At 44.3% G+C, this 24,678-nt stretch overlaps 1 protein-coding gene across 5 annotated transcripts in view; it reads left to right on the forward strand.

Moving 5' to 3' along the window:
- Positions 1-24,409, forward strand: part of DUSP15 (dual specificity phosphatase 15) — a 36,999-nt gene extending 12,590 nt beyond the window's left edge. For 4 of the 5 annotated variants that reach the window (XM_089513464.1, XM_089513463.1, XM_089513462.1 and 1 more), the window contains 6 exons: positions 840-873; positions 6,632-6,714; positions 7,999-8,048; positions 13,101-13,175; positions 16,344-16,518; positions 19,339-24,409. In XM_089513464.1, the coding sequence (XP_089369590.1) occupies positions 840-873; positions 6,632-6,714; positions 7,999-8,048; positions 13,101-13,175; positions 16,344-16,518; positions 19,339-19,554 (633 nt within the window). In that variant the 3' untranslated portion in view covers positions 19,555-24,409. The remainder of the gene's footprint in view (positions 1-839; positions 874-6,631; positions 6,715-7,998; positions 8,049-13,100; positions 13,176-16,343; positions 16,519-19,338) is intronic. The other variant, XM_089513465.1, reaches the window with a different exon arrangement.
- The last annotated feature ends 269 nt before the right edge of the window (positions 24,410-24,678 follow it).

The raw sequence follows: 24,678 nt of genomic DNA on the forward strand, positions 1-24,678 counted from the left end.
ATGGCAAGACCAAGGTGAGAGTCTTTCTGACCCTCCCATTTCTCTGTTCAGGAAGAGATGTTCAGGTAGAGAAGCATTGGTCATACTGGCTGGGAAATTCTGGGAGTTGCAATCTGCAAGTAGTCACTTTAGCTGCCATGGCTCAGTGCTATGGAATCCTGGGATTTGTAGTTCATTGTGCCACCAGAGCTGTCTGACAGTGAAAGCTAAATATCTCACAAAACTGAGCCATGGGAGTTAACACGGTGTCAAACTGGATTAATTCTGCAGTGCAGGTGCAGCCCAAGTAATATGTGGAGTTCTACCTCTCTGCCCTGTCGCTTCTGCTCAGTAAATGGTGGTTTCCAACTGGGAATTCAGATCTTTGAAAAGTTACCTTTATGGACTACAACTCCAGCATGGCTATGCTAAATTCAGGATTCTGGGAAAGGTAGGAAAAAATAATTTTAAAAATTCCCAACATTTTGACTCTTCCACGGATATCCCATGCGCTGTTCCTTCTTTGCTGTTCACTCGGTAGTTTCCAGATGCTGGGGACCTCTATCCTCCTGAGTATCCACCATGGTTGGTATCTCTAATCTGCAAAGCCAACTTTTCTGTATGATTGTAGATTCCCAGGTGGAAGAGAGAAAGATTTTTGTAAAAGACTGAAATGAAAACACCACACTGAAAAGGGATGAGGAAAGTTGGAGAGCCTAGTCTTGGGAAGAAAGGAGGAGGGTTAACTTATGTGTAGCTGAGGTGGTGGGGAAAAGGTGGTAGGGTGTCCTCAGTAACTGGTACTCTCCCTATGACCCAAGCACCACAGCTCACGAGAATTTTCTTTTTCTGTCCGGCAGGTTCTTCCTGGACTGTTCCTTGGAAACTTCATAGGTGAGTGAGACCGCCAACAAAGATCAGGTGTTGTAGGCTCTGTTTCTGAGGAAGCAACTGACAAAACCACCTCTGAGTATTCCTTGCCTAAGAAAACCCAGTGAAATTCATGGGGTTGCCCTAGGTCAACAGGAGGCTTACACAATACACACACACGCACGTGAATTTTAACAATAACTTTTTATATGTTTTCCCGCCCTGGTTGGGCAGGGACAGTCTCGATTAATCCTCTATCTTCCTGCTTTTTCAAATGTTCCAGTTTCTGTCTCTTCCTCCCACCTTCCCCCTTTGTCCTCTGCTTGCTTCAGTTGCTGCAAATTGGAAACGTGTTTGCACTTAGCTCAACAGTAGATAGATGAGACGGCAGAAGGGAGGGCAAAATCTGGCCCTTCCCAGTAAGCTCAGCCAAAAGCAAAATGCTGTGGCCTTTCCTAGCATGTGTGTTCTTTCTCATAGTAACATTTGCCATCTTGACCATGCTCTCTTGTTGCTTGGCTGCACATATTTTAGTTTTCAACTGAAATTCTGGAAGATAAGATATTCAGAATTGTCTCATTTGAGAGAGTTCCTCTCCAGAAGTTTGCAATTTTGGCTCTCCAGATATTGTAGGTGTCAAATCCCATAAGTCCAACTGAGCATGACCAAAGATCAGAGATTCTGGGAAGTGAAGCCCAAAACATCTGGAAGACCAAAGAAGAGAATGTGCACTCTCCTCTCCTGAACTACAATTGTTAAGATAACTGATAGGAGGAAATGAGGATTGAATCCGTTTAATTTTGGAACTATACGTTAGAGGAAGGAGCCAGCATGGCATAGCGGTTTGAGTGTTGGACTATGACTCTGGAGACCAGGGTTCAAATTCCAGCTTGACCATGAAACCCAATGGGAATTCCTAAGGGAATGGCTATGGCAAACCTCCTCTGAACAAATCTTGCCAAGAAAACCCTATGACAGGTTTGCCTTAGGATTGCCATAAGTCAAAAATGACTTGAAGGCACACAACAACAAAAGCAAAGTCAGAAGAGTTGGCCAAAGCACTCTAGTGTAAGTCCTTCACCAAACTACAAATACCAAGATTCTGGAGGATGGAGTCATGACAGCTAAAGTAGTCTCAGACTGCTGCAGTGATGTAGTATATTGGCTTGGTTGTATGTACCATCACCGTTTGCTGTCCTTAGCACTTGCTACGGAAAGAATGTGGTGGTGTGTATTGTAAGAGGTGGGGTAAAAACAGCCTTGAGCCATTGCCAGCTACTCCTGCTGAGCCTGAAATAAGACCTGGACATTTGCCCATCTGGATTTCTAAGAACTCACTTAGGAACGTTGCCTTTGCATGCTTGTGTGTGTTTTGAACAGGTGGGTGTGAAAGCAGCCAGAAATGCAAGAGTTGCGAGAAACAAATCTTGGACGCTTGAACAACTGGCTCTTTGCTTTGGCTCTTGAGTTTATTATACAGAGGACCCGTCTTACTATCTCCTTGGAGACTTTTAAGAAGGCAGTTAAGATGGATCTCTTCTGGCAAGCATACCCACCCGATCTTGTATAAGACACATGGATCCACCTCTTTGATCAGGATTGGAATATCTTTATCCCACTGTCGCCTTTTGATAGCGTGTTTTTAATTGTTAAGTGCTTATGTATTTTATTGCTGTGCTTTGCATTTGTATATTTATACCAGGTTGTAATCCTGCCTTGATCCACCTGGGAGAGGCGGGAAAATATAAATAAATAAATTATTTAATTATTGTTGTTGTTGTTGTTATCCGCTGCAGTTTAGTTCCAGGATCCTCCGTGGATACCAAAATCCATGGATTCTCAAGTCTCATTAAATACAGTGGCAGAGTAAATGGTGTCACATATAAAATGGCAAAATGAAATTTGGCTATTTAGAATTAATACCTTTTTTAAAAAAAACTTCAATCAGTGGATACTTGAATCTGTGGATAAAGAATCTGTGGATATGGGTGACTGACTTCAAGTCCTGTGGTAGCTGTGTTGGCCATGTAAAAAAGTACAATCACATCCAAAAATCCACAAAACAGTTGATACGTTTGGGGGGGGTCAAAGTGCACAAAATACATATTGCAAGCTTTCAAATCTTCACTGGCTTCTTCATCAAGCAAAGATGTTAATAATCACACAGGAGAAAAAAACATTATGATGTTAGCCACAAGCTTGCATTTTGTGACAAACATTGTCATTTTTTCCTCCTGTAAAAAACACTTTTGCCGGATGAGGAAGCCAGCGGAGCATCAAAAGCTTGCAACATTTATTTGGTGCACTTTCGTTTGCCTAAAAAAGGTCTTGCTGTTTTGTGGATTTTGGATGTTATTGTACCTCAAGTTTATTAGTTTAGCAGCTTGATAATGCTTGTCAGTCTCCATGGTTCCCATATATTGGAGTCAATTCAAGGTGTGGGGCATAGATCCCCCCCCCCCGGCCAACCCAAAACCCCATGTGCCAGATAACATCAGGTTCAGAGTCAGACCCTTCATGTCATCAGCTCCTGACCAAAATGGTGGCCAGGGAAGGTGAGGTGGGAGAGAACCATGCAATCCTTGAAGCTGGACTATTCTCTGCTAGTAATATCGTGCCATCCACATATCTTAGACTGTTGATATTCCTTCCTCCTGTCTTCACTTCTTCTGAGTCCAAACCTACTCTTCAAATGATATTTTCTGCATACAAGTTGAACAAGTAGCATGATAGAATGCAGCCTTGCCTGGTCTTCGGTTTTTGCCCAGAAATCTCAAGGCCTGGGTTGATCCTGTCTCTGGCAGCCCTAGCCCCCAGCTGTCTAAGGCCTTGAATATCATCATTTTAATTCAGTGTATTGGCAGCTTAGCAATTGAATTCAGGCCTCCACCTGCCCCAAGAAAGTGCCATTGGGAATCTTGCTTTTAATAGGGAGGTGTGTTCTGTTGCAAGCCGCATGACATCCTGTGCTGGGAGGAAAATGGCATTTAAATTACCAGTACTTAAATGATAAATAAATAAATATCCCTTCCCAGTAGTCTCAGGTAAAATCAAACTGTTGCAGCCTCTCTTAGCTTGTGCCTTCTTCCTCACTGACAGCGTTTGCCATCTTGACCACAGTCTGCTGTTGCTTGGTCATACATGTGCCAGTTTTCACTTTGAAAAGTTGGAGGGTATGACTTTTGAAGGCAGTGTATTTTCCCTGGGACTTGTTCCCTTTGCCCAGAGGACTGAAGAAAGGGATTCAGGTTCATGCCCAGATCCTGGAGCCTCTAAAGGGTTTCCACCTAAATAAAAATTATTATTAATAAAAATTATTATAAAAAAAAGTTTCCATCTTAACATTAGCAAGAACTTCGTAATGGCAAGAGCTGCTGAACAATGTAATGAGCTCCGAGAGGCTGCATCCACACTGCAGAAATAATCCAAGTTGACACCACTTTAACTGCTATGGCTGAATGCTGTGGAATTATGGGAACTGTAGTTTGCCGTGGCACCAGAGTCTTCTGACAAGAGAAGCAAAATGTCTCACAGAACTACAATTCCCAAACTCCATAGCATTGAGCCATGGCAGTTAAAATGGTGTCAACATGGATATATTTCTGCAGTGTGGATGCTCCCTTGGAGGGAGGATGGTGGAGTCTCCTTCTTTGGAGGTTTTTCAGCAGAAGCTGGATGGTCATCTGTCAGGAGTGCGTTGACTGTGCCTTCCTGCATGGCAGAATAGGGTTGGATTGGATGGCCCCTGGGGATATCTTTCAACTCTAGGATTCTATGATTCTGTGATACTAAGTGCATAGGAAATCCTCAGACAACAGAGACACCATTTGTAAACTCCATGCCATCCTCCTGCCGTGTCAGAGTTTTTGCACGCCTGTCCATTTGCTAGATCTCCCCTCTGTTCCCCTTGGCTGCCCTCTTTAAGCAGAGCATCTGATGGTGGGGAGAGCCAGGCATGCGGACAATGGCATCACCTCATGTGTACGCATTGTGGGGAGGAGACAAGTGACCTTTGAGATGTCCTCTTTGTGATGACGCGGGGAGATACACTCGCTGCGGTGCTTTCATTAAAAATTGATAAAGAATCCTTTAACAGGAGTGTGATGTCCTGGCAACGCATCTAATGGTTGAATGGTTTGGATGCTCACAATCCCTTTGGGCATATTAGGATGTGGGTGAGTCTGAGTGCGAGGCAGAGCGGACAGACTGACCGCTCTGTCATCCCCTGGGGAAGTTGGTGTAGCATGTTGGACCTCTGCCATCAGGCAGATGGAGTTTGTAGTCCATTATAGCATTATGGCCAAATGTTACCTGCAGCTGTCCAGCGGTATGGAAAGTTTCGATTTCAACTTAGTGGTGTTGTTAGGCACACTGTTGCATTGACAGTTTAGAGGCTGAGAAAATAACAAAGGCTGGGAATGGACTAGAGCTGGTTGTTTTTGTTTGCCTTCAAGTCCTTTCCGACTTATGCCGACCCTAAGGCGAACCTATTCATGGGGTTTTCTTGGCAAGTTTCTTCAGAGGAGGTTTGCCACTGCCATCCTCTGAGGCTGAGTGGATTTCCATGGTTGGGCCGGGATTCAAAGACTGGTCTCCTAGTGTCCTAGTTCAATATTCAAAGCTTTACACCATTCTAGGGCAGTGGTTCTAAAACTTTTTACTCTTGTGACCCTCTTTATATCTACATGCTTACATCATGTTTCCCCCATTTGATGTAGTATATTAATTAAAATATTTTGTTTGTTTAGTGTGCATATTTTCTTTCATATTTTCATATATATTAATTTTTAACATTTTGTAAAGAAATAACTCTCCTCCTCCTCTTCCAGACAGAAGCTCCAAACACTCTCATTGCTTTTCTCTTCCTCTCTAGGAGAAAAAAAGTCTAGGAAGAGGAGGAGGAGGAAGAGGAAAGATCCAGGTGGTCTCAACTGTCCAAAACACACTGCAGAAATAATCCAGTTTGAGACTGCTTTAACTGCCCTGGCTCAATGCTAGGGAATTCTGGAAACTGTACTGTGAGACATTTAGCCTTCTCTGTCAGAGAGCTCTGGTGCCACAGGGCCCAAACAGACAGGCCAAAATAAAGCTGCTTCGGGTCACTTTGGAAGTATGCTGTTTAAATGATGCTGAATCTTAAGAGGCCAGAAGCTGCGCCAAAGTCATGCTCCAGTCCTAAGGACTGGAGTGCAGCTTTGGTGTAGTGTCTGGCCTCTTAAGATGTGTGTGTCATTTAAACAGCATACCTCCAAAGTGACCCGAAGCAGCTTTACTTTGGCCTGTCTGTTTGGGCCCACAATAAACTACAGTTCTCAGGATTCCCTAGCATTGAGCCAAGGCAGTTGAAGTAGTCTCAAACTGGATTATTTCTGCAGTGTGTTTTACACCCAATCTCACCTTCCCCCTCGAGCAACTCTAAAATGGACCCCCAGCCCACTCTGCAGGCTGGGAATAGGATATTGTAGGTTGTACCAGGAATTGCTATAAAATATTACAAGGCTGCTGCTGCTGCTGCTGCTGCTGTAACAGAGATACAGGAACAAATACTGCAACCTATCGACACATTTGCCCCACCTGGAAGAGCTTGTTGTGTGTTAGCTGGCATTTGCCCTTGATTTTATGAGCTGCGCATGCCTACCCATTTTCAGCTTGTGATCCTACATGTTTTGATTTTTCTGCAGATCAGCAGCAAGCTTGCAATGTGCACTGGTAGTTGTCTGTGGAAAATGAATAAGGATGCCTGAAATAACTCCACATCTCTTCCTCCTCCTCTTTCTCCTAGATGCCAAGGACTTTGATCAGCTGAGCCGCCACAATATCACCCACATCATTTCCATTCATGAATCCCCACAGCCATATATTCCGGTATGAGACCTCACAGTCAATGTGAAACAATGACCGTGGGTGGTGGGGACAGCTTTTTGGCAGGTTTGTGAACAGTAGAGACAGATCTGATCCGCTGGGCTTGATCTACTAGAAAGCTCCCCATCACAAGTTTTGTTGGACGTGATGGAAGTATAATCCAATGGCAATCCAAACACAATCATGGGGTTTAACATTATTGCATGATAGACTACCACACACAATTTCGGGCAATGAGAAGTCAGTCCAAACGCAATCGTGGGGTTTCACGTTATTGCGTGATAGACTAACACATGCAATTTCAGGCAATGGCAAGCTATTTTTGGGCAATGGGAAGTCAGTTCGAACGCAATTCGAATTCACGTAAATTCGCTGCACTAGCGAATTCACGTGAATGCGTTCTGGCCCCACTTTCTTTTCATTTGAAATTAAGAGAAATTCCTCCCGTGTGATAAACTCCATTGAAATGGCCCATAATTTTTGTAGGAAAGGGCTATGGTTGGGTAACCTGTGGGAGATCCATCACTGTAGGAATGGGCAAATGTGTCACGGGACAGATTTTACCCAGACCTCGCAATGGGCAGTGCCCCCTCAACAATATTTCATTTTCATCTGCACTGCCTCTCAAAATTGTGACAGAAAGTGAAGTTGCATCCCTTCCTGTAGACATTTTGAGAGGGATTGCACAAGATAATGAAGATATGTTTTTTTCCAAGTGCTTGCAGAGAGATGGTGGCATTTTTTTGTGTATTTTCACACATGCGAGGGTTTTGTGGATGGTCTGGGGGCAAAAACTGCCTGAAAATCATACCTCAGTTCATTGTTTTAATTGCAGGGTTGGGGGACTTTGGGGGATTATGGAGTGGCTTCAGCAGCCACAAAAGTGGAGCCCAAGCGCCACATGCAGCCCATGGGTCACAAGTTGCCAACCATTTTGCCAGATATGTAAAATTCCTGCAGTTCCTTTGAGAAGCTGGGAAGAATTAAATCTGTTACAAGCCCCTCAAGGATGGTCACCTTGTCAGAGTCTGGAAACACCCACAATACTCAAGGCTTCTGAAGTTCAAACTTGCAGGGGTTGGGGAGTCAAAAAAAATTTTTTTTGGGGGGGATCACTGTGACTCCCAGAATCTCACACCCAGATGGCCATGTGTTGTGTTTGCTTGGAGATTATGGCAGTTGCCTTCTCAAAAAAGTAATATTTTCAGGCTCTAGTCTCTACTGTCACTTTGCTTTTCTAGAGAATGGACAAGTGAATAGATACTTTATTCTGTTTTTATTTTCCAGGGAATTACGTACCTCCGCATTGTGCTCCCGGACACACCAGAGGCAAACATGTAAGTAATGATCATGGTAAAAGTAGGGGCGGGGAAATAATTTGACAAACAAATAATCAGTGACTAAATAAAAATGTAATCATAACATCTTAGAGTTGGAAGGGCTTGCAAGGGCCATCTAATCCAACCCTCTGCCTTTCTTGTTGTGTGCCTTCAGGTCATTTCTGATTTATGGCTACCTTAAGGCGAACATATCACAGGGTTTTCTTGGCAAGATTTATTGATCAGGGGTTTGTCCTGCCTTCCCCTGAGGCTGAGAGAGTGTAACTTAGCCAAGATCACCCAGTGAGTTTCCATGGCCAAACAGGGACTCGAACCCTGGTCTCGCAGTGTCCTAGTTGAACATTCAAGCCAGTACAGGTCCCAAGGCACGCCACACTGGCTCCCCCTCTGCCATGCCAGCATGCATAACTAAACTCCTAAAAGATGATCATCCAACCTGTGTTGAAAAACATCCAAAGATGGAGAGTCCATCACTCTTTGAGGCAGTCCATTCCAGTCTCATAGAGTGTCCATCACCCATATCTTTGGTACTTCTCAGTCAGATGAGTTCAAAAAGCAGATTCCACCTGAACATTTAGAGGAACTTCCATCCTGACAGTAAGAACTATTCAACAATGAAACAGGCTGCCTCAGAGGTTGGTGGAGTCCCTTTCCTCAGAGGTTTTCAAACATAGGTTAGGTGGCCATCTATCGGGGTGCTTTGGTTGTGTCTTCCTGTGCAGCAGAATAGGGTTGGACTGATTGGTCCTTGGGGATCTCTTCCAGCTCTAGGATTCTAGGATTCTATGACTTTAAATATTTTCCCCATAAATCTGCTCTGAGTTAAATGAGCGCAAACTAATTTTGCACTTTGAACTCAGTCTGCAGCAACTGAAATAAGAAGAGGACAAAAAGGGAAAAGTGGGAGGAGGAGAAAGAAACCAGGACATTTTAAAAGCAGCTGAATATGTGGGATGACAGAGGATTAATCAGGACTTTCCCTGCCAGATTGGGACAGTTGAAGGATATGGACTAGGGGCTGCACTATTCACCCAGGAGAGCTTGAAAGGCAACATCTACCGCCACACACTCCCAAATGTTGTTTTTTAAAGGAATCTTGGTGGACCAATTTTGCCACATCATTTCAACCCACTAGGTGACCATGGGCAAGTCACATGCTCTTGGCTTCAAGTGAAGACAATGGCAAACCTCCTCTGAACAAAACCTGCCAAGAAAACCCCATGATAACTTTGCTTTAGGGTTGCCATGAATCAGAAATGGCTTGAAGTCATGCAACAGCAAATCCTCCAGCCTAGTTTTGGGGGTTATGCCCCCAACTCCCAGTTCTGGGGTGCAGGAGGCCACCCCATGGCTGTGAGTTAGCTGGAAACAAGAGCTGTAAAGCAAAGGCAATAATGTTTGGCTTTTCTTGTTTGAAGTTACAAAGCACGAACAGACACACCTCTAAGGACTAGGTTTGGGTGCCTGTGTGCAGACCTCCAGTCAAGCTACTCTTTAACAGCAACCTGATATCAAGTTGGCAACTGAATCTTTTTATGGTCAGGAAAAAGACAGGAACACCTGTCAGTCCCTCATGCATTTCCAGCAGCTGCTAAGGCGCAGTGATGATAACCACCACCCTTTGAAAATCCAGCAGCCTTTAGGGTGGGGACAGCCTTTTGCCACCACTGCCCAGCTTCTTCTCCATAAAATCCTAGTGTTGGAAGGGGCCTCATGGGCCAGCAAACCCAACCTCCTGCTCAGTGCAGCATCTCTAGCTAGATCATAGTGATTTCCCAACTTTGGTCCTCCAGGTGTTTTGGACCTCAACTCCCAGAAATACTGCCAGCTTGGCCAACAGTCAGGAATTCTAGGAGCTGAAGTCCAAAACATCTGGAGGAATAAAGTTGGGAACCACTGAGAGCATCCCCAGCAGGGAGCTACCCAGCCTCTTTCTGAAGACGTTCAGAGTTGGAGACCCCACCACCTCCATTGCCAAACCACTCTTACTATCAAGGTTCCTTCTAAACTTCAATCAAAATCTACCCTCCTATAACTAAACCATTATGTTTGTCCAAAGGAGGGCAAGCAAAATGGTGAAAGGTCTGGAAACCATGCCTGAGTACTGTAGCCACTCACTCAAAACCATAAGGTTGCAAGTTCAGTACCAGTGAAAGAGCTCAAGCTTGACTCAGGCTTGCATCCTTCCAAGGAGGGAGCTAAAATGAGTATCCAGATTGTTGGGGGCAATTAGCTTACAGCTGTAAACTGCTTAGACACTGTTAGTTCAGTATGAAGCAGTATATAAATGAAGCTGCTTGTTTGTTTGTGATGGTCTCCCCCTTTGGAGGTCTTTAAACAGAGGCTGGATGGACATCTGTCAGGAGTACTTTGACTGTGTATTCCTGCATGGCAGAATGGAGTTGGACTGGATGGCCCTTGAGGACTGTTCCAACTCCATGATTCTAGGATTCATTAGACCTGGTCTGGAAATCATGCTTTGTTAGGAACACTTAGGAATCTGGGTATGTTTAGAGTAGTTTAAGAGGAGACATGATAGCCATATTTAAATATTTGAAGGGATGCCATATTGAGGATGGAGTAAGCTTATTTGTTGTTGCTCCAGAGACCAAGACACAGAACAACCACCAAGAAGGCTCTGTCTTGTGTCTGCACTAAACATGCCTGTGATGGTGATAGGGGCATGAGAAGGCCCTCTCATGTGGGTCAGAATGTTCAGGCAGGTTCATACAGAGAGATAACCATTTTCGGATAGTCTGGGCCCACACACACTTTATTCCTGGCTATGAGCTTTAATGCTCATAGCCAGCACTTTGAATTCTGCCTGGAAGTGGATTAGCAGCGAGTAGAGTTGTTTTAGCAAGGGGTTATATAATCCCTATAACTTGCCCAAGTCAGAAACATAGCTGCAGCATAATTGGGTAACATTTGGAGCTATACCTTAAAAAGACAGAAAAGAGGACAACAGCATGTATTGTTCCAAGGCTATCCAGAGCTGCCTTTATTTGTTGTTATTATCTCATAACCCTGTATGCGCATAGCCCTTGCAAAAGCCATGCATGAGGGATGTGTACAGCACAGTAACGCCCAGACAGATGCCAGTCTCAATAAACAAGGTAAACTTATATAATCCAGTTGCCGGAAGCAGTGTATTTCCACAGTGTCGTTTTGCAACTTTAGTTTTCGTTCAGGTCTCCATGAAGGCAAGCAGGAACAGGTCAGGGAATTGGTTTCTGTTTTCAGGAGACCATATGCCAAGTTCCTCTGAAACCTGCATGCAATTCTTGATGGGAACATTCAAGTTTGTTTTCAGATGGGCATTTGTGAGACACTGCTTATCCAGACAGGCAAAAAGTTCCTGGATGTTGTGGGTGGACCTTATCTACCTCTCTCTAGAGAGGAGAACTCTACTTGCAGAGTTTCCTCTTACACGATAACGGAGATATCCTCACTTACCGCTGTTCTAGTGGCAGGGATAGGGTCCCCAGATCAAGGAGGTAGACTTTTTCTTCAGGGTGAGGGGAAGGAATCTGAGGACATGAGAGATGGTTTCCTTATGATGGCATTCTCTGTTTAACCCCCTTAGAGTTCTTAGAGTTAAACACCTTAGAGTTCTGCTGATGCTCTCCTATGTCTGTATCTCCTCAGCATTTGGTGGATCCCCCACTTCAGGCTGGGCTAACAGGATCTGGTGTCCTCTCCAGACTGTACAAAAATATAGAACTGCAGAGTTAGAATAATCCAATCCATGGTATTCCTCATCACCATGTATGGATGTGAGAGCTGGATAGTGAAGAAAGCAAATAAAAAGAAAACCAGCTCATTTGAGATGTGGTGTTGGAGAAGAGAAGAGAGCCAATAAAAAATGGGTCCTTGAAAGACTGAGCCTGAAATCTCCCTGGAAGCCGAGATGAGTAAACTGAGGCTAACTTGTATGGTTTTAATTCTCTATTAGATTTAATACCTTTTTAAGGGGGGGAGGGTACTAGGGATTTGATATGTTTTGTATTTTTAACTTGTTAGCCACCCCGATTGTTCTCAGAGGGGCGGGATACAAATAAATTATTATTATTATTATTATTATTATTATTATTATTATTATTATTATTATTGGCTGTCGTACTTTGTCCTCATCATGAGAATAAAACAATCATTGGAATGGACAGTAATGCTAGGAAAGGTGGACAACAATAGAAAGAGAGGATGAACTCAATCAGGGAGGTCACAGGCCTGAATCTATAAGACCCAGGCAGAGCAGTGGAGAACAGGGGATCTTGGAGATGTCTCATCCACAAGGTCAAGACTCGAAGGCAGCTAATAACAACAAGAGTTGGGAGAGTATCTTGTCAGTCTCCTTCTGCCAGCGCAGGAATCCAACACAAAAGCATTTCTGAGATGGTCATCCAACCTCTCTGTAAACACCTCCAAAGAATGAGAGTCCACTACCTTCTGAGGGAGTACATTCCACTATTAAACAGCTCTTAGTCTCAGGATGTTTTCCCTAATATTTGGTCAGAATTTCCTTTCTTGTCATTTGAATCTCCTGGTTGGGAACTGAGAACTTGTTCTCTGGAGCCACAGAAAACAAGCTTGCTCTGTCTTCCACAAGGAAGCAACTGTTCAGATATTTAGAGAGGACTTATCATATCTCCCTTGCTAAGAGGTGGAATATTGCTTTGTGGGGGTGAATCGGAGGCCTTGGGTTTGGAAAGGGGAAAGCCTGGTGGCATCTGGAGCCTTCTATGTCAATAGGATGGTGATTTCACTCTGGGTTTTAGTCTGAAGGCCAAAGGGATTACCCAGGATGCTATACCCTAATCACCAAACAGGTACAGTATTCTGGACAGGACTGTTAAACTTTAGCCGAAAATGTAGAGCAAATTCACTGCTGTACTAGCTGCCACTTGTTAAGTCTCTACGTATCGGTGTAGCATCATGGGAGCTGTCTTCTCCTATAAATCTGTGGGGCTAAGACGGTGACCTCTCTACTCTTGGCATTCAGTAGCATGCTGACCCTGTCATGACTTTGCTTTGCTTCTTCCCTTCCAGCAAGAAGCACTTTAAAAAATGCATCCATTTTATCCACTCCTGTCGCCTGCATGGAGGATGCTGCCTCGTCCATTGGTATGTCCACTTCTGCAAGGGAAGGGGTCAGCCCAGGAATAGTGGGGAGGTTGGCAAGATGAGGAGGACAATTGACCCTAGGAAATTGCCTTATGCAAACTCCAACTCCTTCATTTATTTAGTTTAGCTTTGTGGAGATCAGCCTTCCGCAATCTGATATCCTCTAGATGAGTTGGATTATGACTCTCATCCAAGAAAACCCATGATAGGCTTGCCTTAGAGTCATATTACATTGGAAATGACTTGAAGGCACACAACAACAACAACAACAAGACATACTTGAGACCGTTTATCTGTGGTTTGTGGGAATGTAGGCAGGCAAGAGAAGGAGAGGATCTTTAGAGAAGCTCAGGAAAAGATGGCAGAAGGGGGCTTTGGGCCAGAGCTGAGGAGGACAGGGGAGGCAAGGGATGGACAAAGTTCTCGGAGCCCAGATTTCTGTAAGATCCAAGACTTTAGGTGCCTGGACAGTGGGAAAACAGGCATTAAACCATAGATTCATAGAGCTGGAAGGGATACCATGGGCCACTTAGCCATCCCCTGGCATGCAGGAGTCCACCACTAAAACACCTATGAGAGAGTAGCCATGTATTCTGTTTTAAAGTCTCCAATTAAGGAGAGTCCATCACCTTTTAAGGGAGTCCATTCCACTGTTATTATTATTATTATTATTATTATTATTATTATTATTAACCTTTATTTATGAAGCGCTGTAAATTTACACAGCGCTGTACATACAATCTTTTTAATTAGACGGTTCCCTGCCCTCGGGCTACAATCTAAAAAGACATGACACAGAAGGAGAAGGGAGCAGTGGAGGGAAAGGGTAAGAGGTCCAGCAGTTCCTCTCTACCTCCGAGGCCTGGACCAAGTCAGATGGACTGGAGGGAGGGCTTGGCTTCAAAATGGAAGGTTAATCTTCATCCAGGGAAAATACATACTCTCAAGTAGGATAATACATATACAATACATAGCAATACAGGAAATGGTTCGATAAACAGGCAACAAAAGAACATCAGATAGTAAGCGACAATTATGCAATGCCTGGGAAGGCTTCTCTGAACAGGATGGTTTTCAACTCCGTTTTGAAGCTGGTTAAGGAAGTGATGGCTCTTGCTTGTAGGGGAAGAAGGTTCCAGGAGTGAGGGGCAGCAAGTGAAAAGGAGCGAATCCGAGATGGGGCAGAGGAAATCCTGGGCTGAGACAGGAACCCTTGACTACCAGAACGGAGGGCCCTGGTGGGAAAGTGAGGAGAAAGAAGGTCTGATAAGTAAGGAAGGGCCAGCCCATGGAGGGCTTTAAATTTCAACAGCAGGAGCTTATACTGAATGACGAAAGGGAGGGGGAGCCAGTGAAGGGATGCCAAGACAGGAGAGATGTGGTCAGAGCGGTGGGTGGAAGTGATAATGCGTGCAGCTGAATGCTGGACAGAGATTAAAGGACAGAGGTGAGAAAGAGGAAGCCCAGCCAGGAGGATGTTACAGTAATCCAGTCGTGAGACCACTAGGGCATGGACCAGGATCTTGGCAGTAGAGGCGGAGGGATATGGTCGGATTTTGGCAATATTGTACAAAAAGAATCTACAAGCCTTGGCTGTGGTCTGGATCTGAGGGATACACGACAGAGAAGAGTCAAAGATAAAACCAAGACTGCGGGCTTGCTGGACTGGTTGAATAGAAATGTTGTCCACAGAGACAGAAAAGGAGTGTTGAAGGGTGGGCTTAGGAGGAAAGACAAGAAGCTCCGTCACTGTTGTGCAGCTCATACCAACAGAGAGTTCTTCCAAAGGTTCTGTTTGAATCTCTTTTCTCGCCATTTGAATCTATTGCTTTGGGTCTTTCCTCCAGGAGCAGCAGAAAACAAGTTTGCCCTGTCATCTACTTAAAGATCCCATTCCATCCCAGTATAAAATACATTGGGAAATCTCTTAACGGCCCAGAGAGAGCCTATAGTGTCTGTTGCTAAATCACAGCACATTCCAGTCTTGTATAAGTCATAGCAATAATTAATATGATTCAAACATGGTAAAGTGCAACAGTGTCATTTTAAAAAATAAATGTAGGGGCTGAAATTGTATTTTTAGCCCAGACTAGAGTAGACCCATTTGAATCAACTGGACTTACTGTTCTGTGGGTTCACCATTTAATAAGGTGATATACAGACCAATATTTCAGTGATTAGACATCCTGATCTAATAAATGTTGTTCGTTTATTTCCATTTTTTCTAACCTAAATTAAAGCTAAGGCTGGAATTCCATTGGTGAATTTACAGTGGCATTAAACTAGACTTACACAGTTGCTACTTGTATTTTTATTTGTCATGGAGGTTGGGAGGTGCGTTTTGGCTGCGCAATGATAAAAAAACCCTCTCCCAATGCATTTTGTAACCAGCACATTCCCCTACCCCTTGCCCAATATGGCCATTTCCATGTTGTCAGAGAGAGTGGAAGGATCAGTGGAGATGTGTCCAGCCATTTTCCTTTAACTGGATGCACTGCAAAGACTGAGAATCTTACAGTCAGAATCATAGAGTTGGAAGGAACCCCAAGGGTCTAATCCAACCCCTTCCCATGCAGGAATAGACCACCAAAGCACTCCCATAAGATGTCTGTCCAACCTCTGTTTAAAAAACTCCAAAGATGGAGAGTCCACCACACTCCAAGGCAGCCCATTCCACTGTTCTACAGTTCTTACTGTAAAATAATTTTTCCTAATCTTTAGGCAGATCCACTTTTCTTGTAATTTGAATCCATTACTTACTGTTCTAGTCTCTGGAACATCATTATCATCTACAAGCACCTTCCAAGGACCTCTGGAGGTCCCCGTCAATGATTGTCACAGCTCTACCAGCTGCAGGAAAATAGCTGGACATGTCTCTGCTGATCCTCCTGCTCTCCGGCAACACAGAAAGGGGCATATTGAGGGGTCAGTTGTGCTGCTTACATGGTGGGATTTGAGGCAATATCACCAAAAGGTGTAGCTACAAAGATGTAGCTGTGTGGTGCATTCATGTCTCATGATGCAAGATTCTACCCTAAGTCACTTAAGAATTTGCTCAGGTCTGGTTGTCAGGAAAAATTAAAGAGGGGCCAATCATGTATCTTGCCCAGGGGTCTAGACCCACCTCTCGACAACCCATTAACTCACCCCTTCTCGTTCCCACTGCAGCTTGGCTGGGATCTCCCGCAGCACCACCATCGTCCTTGCGTACATCATGACGGTGACGCAGGCAAGCTGGCGGGAAGCCCTGGAAGCTGTCAAGGTGGTGCGGCCTGTTGCCAATCCCAACCCAGGTTTCCGTCAGCAGCTGGAAGAGTATGAGGGAAGTCGCTCTGAACAAAAGGTGAGCACAAGACAGTCTGAGTATAGACGTGCATGCATTTCAGTCTCTACTAAGGTCTTTATCACACCACCCCTGTTTTTGGCACGATCACATTAATAAAGGGAAGTGCATACATACCAGTTTGGGAGCACCCCCTTCCGCATGTCCCTTCACTAGCACAACTGGGCTGTTTCTGCCCCTCGCAATCTCTTCTGTCCTTGTCTTCAACTCCACTTCCCTACCCTGTTCCTTACCAACTTATTTATATGTTTGTGTGTGTATGAGTGTGTGTGTTTGTTTTTGTGTTTCTTAATGCAATTCTAGAGTTATGTTAATTCTGTGATTTTAAACTCCATGGTTTATAAAAATAAAAGGGGCGAAACAGACTGCCCCTTTGCGCTGGCTTGGGGGTGGTGTCAGAGCATGGTGCTTAGACGCCGCATGCTCTGACGCCACCCCTAGGCTGGTGTCATGCTGCCCACTTGGCGGGCAGCTTTCTGGCACTCCAGTGATGTGGTGTTTATATGCTGCACGCCACAGGAGCTCTGCAAAGCCACGACAGCAGCAGAAAAGCCAGCTTTTTGTCAGTTCAAAAAGGAGCAGCATTTTGTCGCTTATTTTTGTGTCAACAAAAGCCGAGTTGGGGGCATAGCATCTGGCCGCTGTGGTCCCAACCTGGTGTTCAAAGGAACAGCATCAAAGTTACAAAAAACCAGCTGTTCTAGAATAGCAAAGCCTGGAACCAATTCACATTTTGCGCCCTTCAGGACACAACAAAACACCTTCTCCTCCCAACTGAGTGACAGTCCATCCCACTAAATGTGCAAGAGCAGCTTCATTTTGTCTGGAGGTCAAGTTGAAGTGAAATATTTTCAGCTGAAAATGAAAGTAGGATGAGTGTTGCTCAGTTACTTTCTGTTTTGTTTGTGGAGACTTTGAAAAACAAGAACATGAACATGAAGACAGACCCACTTGCTCACACATGTTGACAGGATACATTTTAATGTTACCAAAGAAGGGAAGAGAAGAGGGAGCTGAAAGCATTGTTAATGCCACCCCACTTTATTTTCATCTTTCATCTTCGCACTCAGCATGTCAGGCAAAGGAGGAAGGAGAAAGCTTATAGAAACCAGGCTGTCTGTGTGTAAACAGCATGCTAGTTAAATGCAGATCTTTCCGGAGAGGCCAAGAAATGAAACTGTAAAGACTGTCAGGAAAATGACCAAGACTCCAATGTTTAACAGCCGCCCTGATCATACCCATGAAGCCGCCCTGATCATACCCATGGAAGGGCGGGGTAGAAATAAAATTTATTATTATTATTATTAACAATGCCATAGGAAGTGATGTAGTATGGTCTGCTTCAGAGCTTGAGAAGGTCCTTTGTTTGGATTACAACTTCCAGAATCCACCTCCCTGTCCCCAGCTAGTTATGCTGGGTGAGGAGGGATGCTGGACGTTGTTGTAAAAAAACCAGTACTTTCCTTAGGTGGGGGTCTGCTTTCTCTGGGTTCCATAAAATCATATTGGAAGTAATCAGAAGGGCCATGCAGGAAGACACAGTCAAAGCACTCCTGACAGATGCCCATTCAACCTCTTTCAAAACCTCTCAAGAAGAAGACTCCACTGCTCTCCAAGGCAGCAAGTTCCACTATCAAACAGCTCTTACTGTCACCAAATTCTTCCTAATGTTTACGTAGAATCTCTTTTGATATAATTTGAATCCATTGCTAGTCCTAGTCTCTAGAGCAGCAGAAAACAAGCTGGCTCCTTTGCTCAATATGACACCCCTTCAAATACAAACAAAAATCCACCAAACAGCGATACCTTTATTGGCCAACCAAAATGCACAATACACTTGTTGCAAGCTTTCGAAGCTCCACTGGCTTCTTCATCAGGCAAGATGTTACATACCAAACAGAGAAAAATTGTGATTTAGTTAGTAAGATGCCTGCATTTTGTTGTTTCTGTCGTTAGTTAAGATGGTATGGGAAGGTATCTTTAGCAGGCTGGCCCTCCTTCTCTGGTCAGGTGGCAGTTGAGAGATTTTCAAAGTCCAGTCAATTTAAAGTCCATTTACATATCAACAAGGACTCCTCTTTTGCAATCCAGTATGTCTTCATTCCTGTGAGGCCACAGGCCTCTTTGTAAGCAGAGGACAATGATAAACAGAGCTGTCATGTCATACCTTAACCTTCTCTTCTCCAGGTTAAACTTACCCAGCTCCCTAAGGGCTTCATATTTTCCAGACCTTTCACCATTTTGGCCACCCTCCTCTGGACATGCTCCAGCTTGACATATCCTTCTTGAGTTGTTGTGATAATAATAGTGTATAATAGTGCTCAAGTCTCATTAAATGCAGTGGATAGTAAAATGGTGACCCTTACATAAAATGGAAAAAAAATCAAGGTTTGCTTTTTGGAATTGATGTTTTTCTGAATATTTTCATGCTATGAATGCTTAAATCCATGGATAAAGAATCAGTGGATATGCAGGGCCAACTGTGCTTACACTGACCCATGGATAAACCAACCCAGGTTTTTGGTTCATTTTTTTAAAGTAAAATTTCTAGACTTATACATGCATATATACAGTATGTAAATGTTTTAAAAGCTAAAGAAAACTCACACATCTAAGCAGAGATAAAATACTGTCCAGTACTCCCATTCTCCCTTCACTGGGCATGTGCCCCTATGGATAGACTTGAGGTCTAGGAATTTGCTAAAGCTAAATTGTAGGTTTTCATTATGTAAGTGTAGGCATGGGCAAAAATAGCTAGATGTGGTCCTTTGGCCTAAATTTCCCAGTATTGTTGATAACCATCCCTGATGTTGTTTCCAGATCCGCCGGCGATTGGAGCGCAAGTATGGCGTAAACATCTTTAATGACGAGGAGGAGATCAGAGCCCTGCTCACAACTGGCAAAAGGCGGGACCCCTTCAGGGAGGATGAGACGCCTCCAACCCTGGTGCCCAAGAGCAGGGACACGAAGCGTACGGATCCTTTCCTGTTGCGTGTGAAGGAGACCTTTTCCTGCCTCCCCGGCTGTCTGAAATGAGACCTTGCAAGGTGCTCTGAGCAAGTGCAGAGGCCAATTGCATCGGACTGCCAAGGCAAAGTGATGTTTCAGCCACCAGCACTAGGAGAGGGAAAATATGTGACAGAGGACACATTCCACAGCTGAGAAAGGGGAGCACTCATGGGCAGAAATGCCCAGCCAGCTTTTCTTCCACCTAGAACAATAGAGTTGGGAGGAACCTATCTATAAGTGCAGAAATCCACAGCTAAAGCCTTCCTGAAAGCTGGCCATCTAACTTCTACTTAAAAACATCCCATAACGGAGAGTCCGCCTGTTTCCCAGGAAGCCCATTCCACCAACAGACAGCTCTTGTCATCTGGCAGGTTCTTTGGAAATAACTGTTGGAAGATTAGTCCCCTGAAGACAGCCTGAAGGCCCCCAGGACTCAAAAGGACAACGGAGGAGTATCTCCCCTTTGGGGCCACACCACGAATGAGAGGACTCATCTGCTGGTCAGAAATTTCCCAAAGGCAGACCCTTTGGCAGGAATTTGTCCAGAGAGGAAGAATCTTTTAGTTATTCCTATTTAGGATCAAGATTTTTAAAAAAGAAGGATGGGGGGGGGGGGGAAGCACAAGGGAGACAGTTCTTGCATGGCCAAGAGATTCCTTGTCCAGGGAGTAGTTCAGGGTGACCCTGCATATCTATATAGATGGGAGACAAAGAGGAGTGAAACTGTCAGAAGCCACCTGCAAATGGGTCCCCCAGTCTCACCCTGTTGTGGCCGGTGGCTCTCAGGTCAGTGGGATGTGTAGATCCATTCCAGGTTTTAAAGGAGCTCCTAAAAGTACTGAAGCTCTTTGGAAAGAGGGTTCAGCACTTTGTGGGGGGGGGGGGGTGCCTTTAAAACCTGGAGTGGATTCATCACCCCACCGACATGGCTGCCACTGGTCTCAATATAGACCCACAAGGGAGAATTTTGGTCAGTTATTTTCCCCATTGAGAGCCAGCATGGTGTAGTGGTTTCAGCAATGGACTACAACTCTGGAGACCAGGGTTCAAATCCCCACTCAGCCATGGAACCCACTGTGTGACCTTGAGCAAGTCACACTCTCTCAGCCTCAGAGGATGGCCAAAGCGGGGGGGGGTGCTGAACAAATCTTGTCAAGAAAACCCTGTGATAGGTTCGATTTAGGGTTGCCATAAGTCAGAAACAACATGACGTCACACAACAACAAAGTTTTCCTCACTACTGAGAAGCTATGAGAAGAGAAGCAGCCCTGGCCAAAATGACCTTTTGCATGTGAAAGGCCTATTTGATGCCTCTTTTGAAACAGGGTTATAAAGCAGCTTAACAAACACCCGCCCCCCCTTTCCTCGTAACAAAGAGTGTTTCTGGACACCATAGACTGCTGTTGGAACTGATGGGGGCTTTCCATCTCTTTGGTCTCTCTCTGTCTTAAGATGTGCTCATAGGGAATTATGCAAACCTCCAGTTGACCTGCAACTCCCAGCTAGGACAGCTGATGGTGAAGAGTGCTGGGAGTTGCAGTCCAACAACTTTTAAGGTACTGCAGTGCTAGAAATCTGAGGTCTGAAGGGATATGTCATGGGTTTGGATTTCAGGGAGAACAAAATTCTTATCTAGATGGCCAATGTCCTCCTTTTGCCTCTCCAGCCCTCTCCAGCTGCAACCCTGGCCAGCAGCAAAAGGGTGGTTTATACATGTGGGCAGATGTCAGATAGGAGCCTTGTTCCATGTCCAAAGGAATGGAAACTGAAAGAAAGCTTTATCAGGGCAAACAAAGGCATGGCCCCAATGCCGTTGCATAGTCATGTCCTTGCTGTGCTGGGTTGAAGCCCACACAAGTCTCTTTTCTCATGTTTGTAAGCACAAAGTTTGAACTGATCTGGTCTGTGAAAAGAATTGATCTTGTCTATGAAGTGGTGCAGATTGGACAAGAGACACAATTCAGGACACAGCCAGGGTTGGAAAAGTTACCTTGGGACTATAATTCCCCAATGGGCATAGGCCTCTGGAAGAATTATCACTGGGACTCAAGCTCTCACAATCCCTCAGCTAGTACTGTACACACTTGGGAGCTCTAGTCCACAAGGTAACTTTCCCAAGTCTTTGATGGGGCTGAAGGTGGCTTTCTGAATTAGTCCCAAAATGCAGTTTTTTCCTTTGTCGTGGAGTGTATCCCACACACTTTGAACCCACTTTAACTGCTGTGGTGCCTGACCCTAAAATCTTAGGATTTGTACTTTGGCAAGGTACTTAAAATTCTCTGTCCTGGTTCTGGGAGTCATACCAAAACTCTCTAGCAAAGCATTCAAACTACAGATCCCAGAATTCTACGGAGAGCACAGTGGCAGCTAAATGTATAGTTCACAGTCACAAGTGTATAATTGTGCGGTGTAGACACACTTGTGTGGTCTAAAATTGGTCATAACCTTGGAATTGGTTGAGATAAGAACTTTAAGTAAAGGGGAAAATCCAAAACCCACCACCAGATCCTATCTTTATTAGAACCAACCAAAAATATTAGAACCAACCAAAAACTTCTTCAGAAGTTTTCCACATGCTGGGTGTTAAAACAGGATTGGGAGAAGTAGCTACAATAGCTGCATTTCTTCAGAGTCTTTAAAGAGTGTAGTAGGAGATAGCAAATTTCCAGAGCACACTCCAGGGAAGTATGTATAAGCATGGCGGCCTTGACTGGATGTGACTCTACTGAATGCTATACACATTTCAGATTGTACCAAGGAATTCTGGGAGACATAGTGACCCTGCCCCCCCCCAAAGCCTGGGGCAAGATGTGGGTCCCCTCATTAAGCTTTCCTTAAACCAAGACCAGAATCCTGTTGGTGTCTTACATGTGTCTAAGGCTACATTTGCACTGCATAAATTATGCAGTTTGACACCTCTTTAACTGTCATGGCTCCATCCTGTGGACTCCTAGGATTTGTACGATAGTTCATTGTGTCACCACAGGTCTCTGACAGTGACGGCTAAAGCTCTAACAAAACGACAAACCCCAGAACGCCATGGCAGTTGAAACAATGTCAAAATACATTATTTCTGCAGTGCAGATGCAGCCTAAGTTCCCTGACAGTAAGGAATGGACATCTTTCAAGAAACAGAGTTATGCATGCAGTACCATGTAGTTCTTGTAGATGAGCATACCACCACCACCACCATCATTTTTATTGGCCAGAATTCTCCATTGCAGTCTACGTTGTACAACTTGACACAGCTATTTAGCAGAGGCGCTAAGGAGCCCTGCTAGGGAATCACAAAGATGTACAATGGGACACCAGCAAGAATGTTCCAATGTGCATCAGATGGTACTGATGCATATCTGTAGCCAGTGTCCCAGTGTGCATTTGTCACATTGTGCTTTGGTCCCTAGCCAGTGTCCCAATGTATATCAGCAGTGCTCAATGCACATTGGTCCTGATGCGCAATGAATCACAGAATAATCATAGAGTTGGAAGGGACCCCATGGCTATCCCATCCAACCTCATTCTGCCATGGATGAATTAGTCTGTAGAGAAAAGTGTGGGATTTTGTTTTACACCCCCAAAATAATAATTAAAAAAAACAGTTTTCTGCACAGACAGTGGGTTTCTTGTACAGAAAACACTTTCCTGTACAGAAAAGCTGCATGAAAAGCATGCCTTCGTGTCCCAAACTGCATGCTTTTTTGCCACAGAACAATTCCTCCATAACATTACAGCATATTTGACTACAGGGAGAATATTGTGGAGAAATATTCTTTTTCTTCCGTAGTGGGGAGGAGACCAATCTAATTATCCATCACTGCATGTAAGGATGAAATGGTTGGTATAGTGTACATCCAGCATGATGTAGTGGTTTGAGCATTGAGCTATGATGCTGGAAAGCAGGGTTCGAATCCTCACTTGGCTGTGAAACTCCGAAGAAGCTTGCCAAGTAAACCAGATGATTGCTTTGCCTTAGAGTCACCATAAATGAAACAAAGGTACACAACAACAACAACAACAACAACAACAACAACAACATACATCCCTACTCTGGACTCTGTGACTTCAGCAGCCCAGCCATTCTGGAGCATTCAAACATTGATTCAGTGTTTTGTGACATTTTGGTCAGACCGAATAAAGGCCCTCACACACACACACACGCACACACACACACGGTGGATTTGGGAGGTTTCCCACTGATCATTGTGGGTTCCATTGCTTTTTAGATAATAAAAAGAGAGACTGATATTAATCAAAGTTCCTGTAATAAGTCTGTTAGTCTTTAAGGTGCCCCAGGACTTTTTCTTAATGCTAATAACAAAATGACAAAAGGTATTTAAGAGGTAGACCAGATCTTTCTAGCATTTATCCCAAGGATAACCGAAGCAGTGATAATTCTTTTCTTTCTTTCTTTCTTTCTTTCTTTCTTTCTTTCTTTTTGTTTTTTACAAAAAGTGCAGTTAGATAAAAATGCTTAAGTACTATGGAAGGGAACGGGTATTTTTTTAATTACCGTACATGCAAGAGAAAGGTGCGACAGTTTTTTCTCTCTGCGACATCTTGTAAGTGTTGATGTGTACAAATGCAAGTGTGTGATATGTACCTGTGGCTGAATCTGTCCTAACACAAGGAGAACCACTGGCTCAGTGCAAACATGGTAAACCGACTGTTTAAATAAACCCCTTTATTTCCATTCTCTAGTAGACATAAACAACTAGATTTAGCCCCTGGGATACTTCACCCTCCAAAGCTAGCATGAGGGTTTCAGTGTTGGACTAGGATTCCAGAGACCAAGTTTCACATCCTTGCTTGGCCATGGAAACCCGCTGGGTGACCTGCGCATGTCACACTCTTTCAGCCTCAGAGGAAGGCAATAGTAAACCCTATGGACCTTATCACACTAGACGAATCCTGGGCAGAAACAGGATTTAAAAGAAAAAACCCACAAATGTGGGATGTTTTTCAGACACGTTTGTTCCAAAGAGCAATAACGCAAAAATAAAACGAACGGAAAGTTGACAAAAATGACACTTTTTTACTTTGGGGAATTTTTGTGTCATTTGCTTGGTCAGGACACAAGAGCAAGAGCTTCCTCAGTGGCTGGCTAGACCCTTCCCTGCCTGCCTTTCACTCCCAAAGACCTTTCTGCTTTGA

This window comes from Sceloporus occidentalis, unplaced genomic scaffold (assembly GCF_023333645.1).
Source record: "Sceloporus occidentalis isolate IW3139 unplaced genomic scaffold, rSceOcc1.0.p SCAF_3, whole genome shotgun sequence".
Classification (NCBI taxonomy): domain Eukaryota; kingdom Metazoa; phylum Chordata; class Lepidosauria; order Squamata; family Phrynosomatidae; genus Sceloporus; species Sceloporus occidentalis.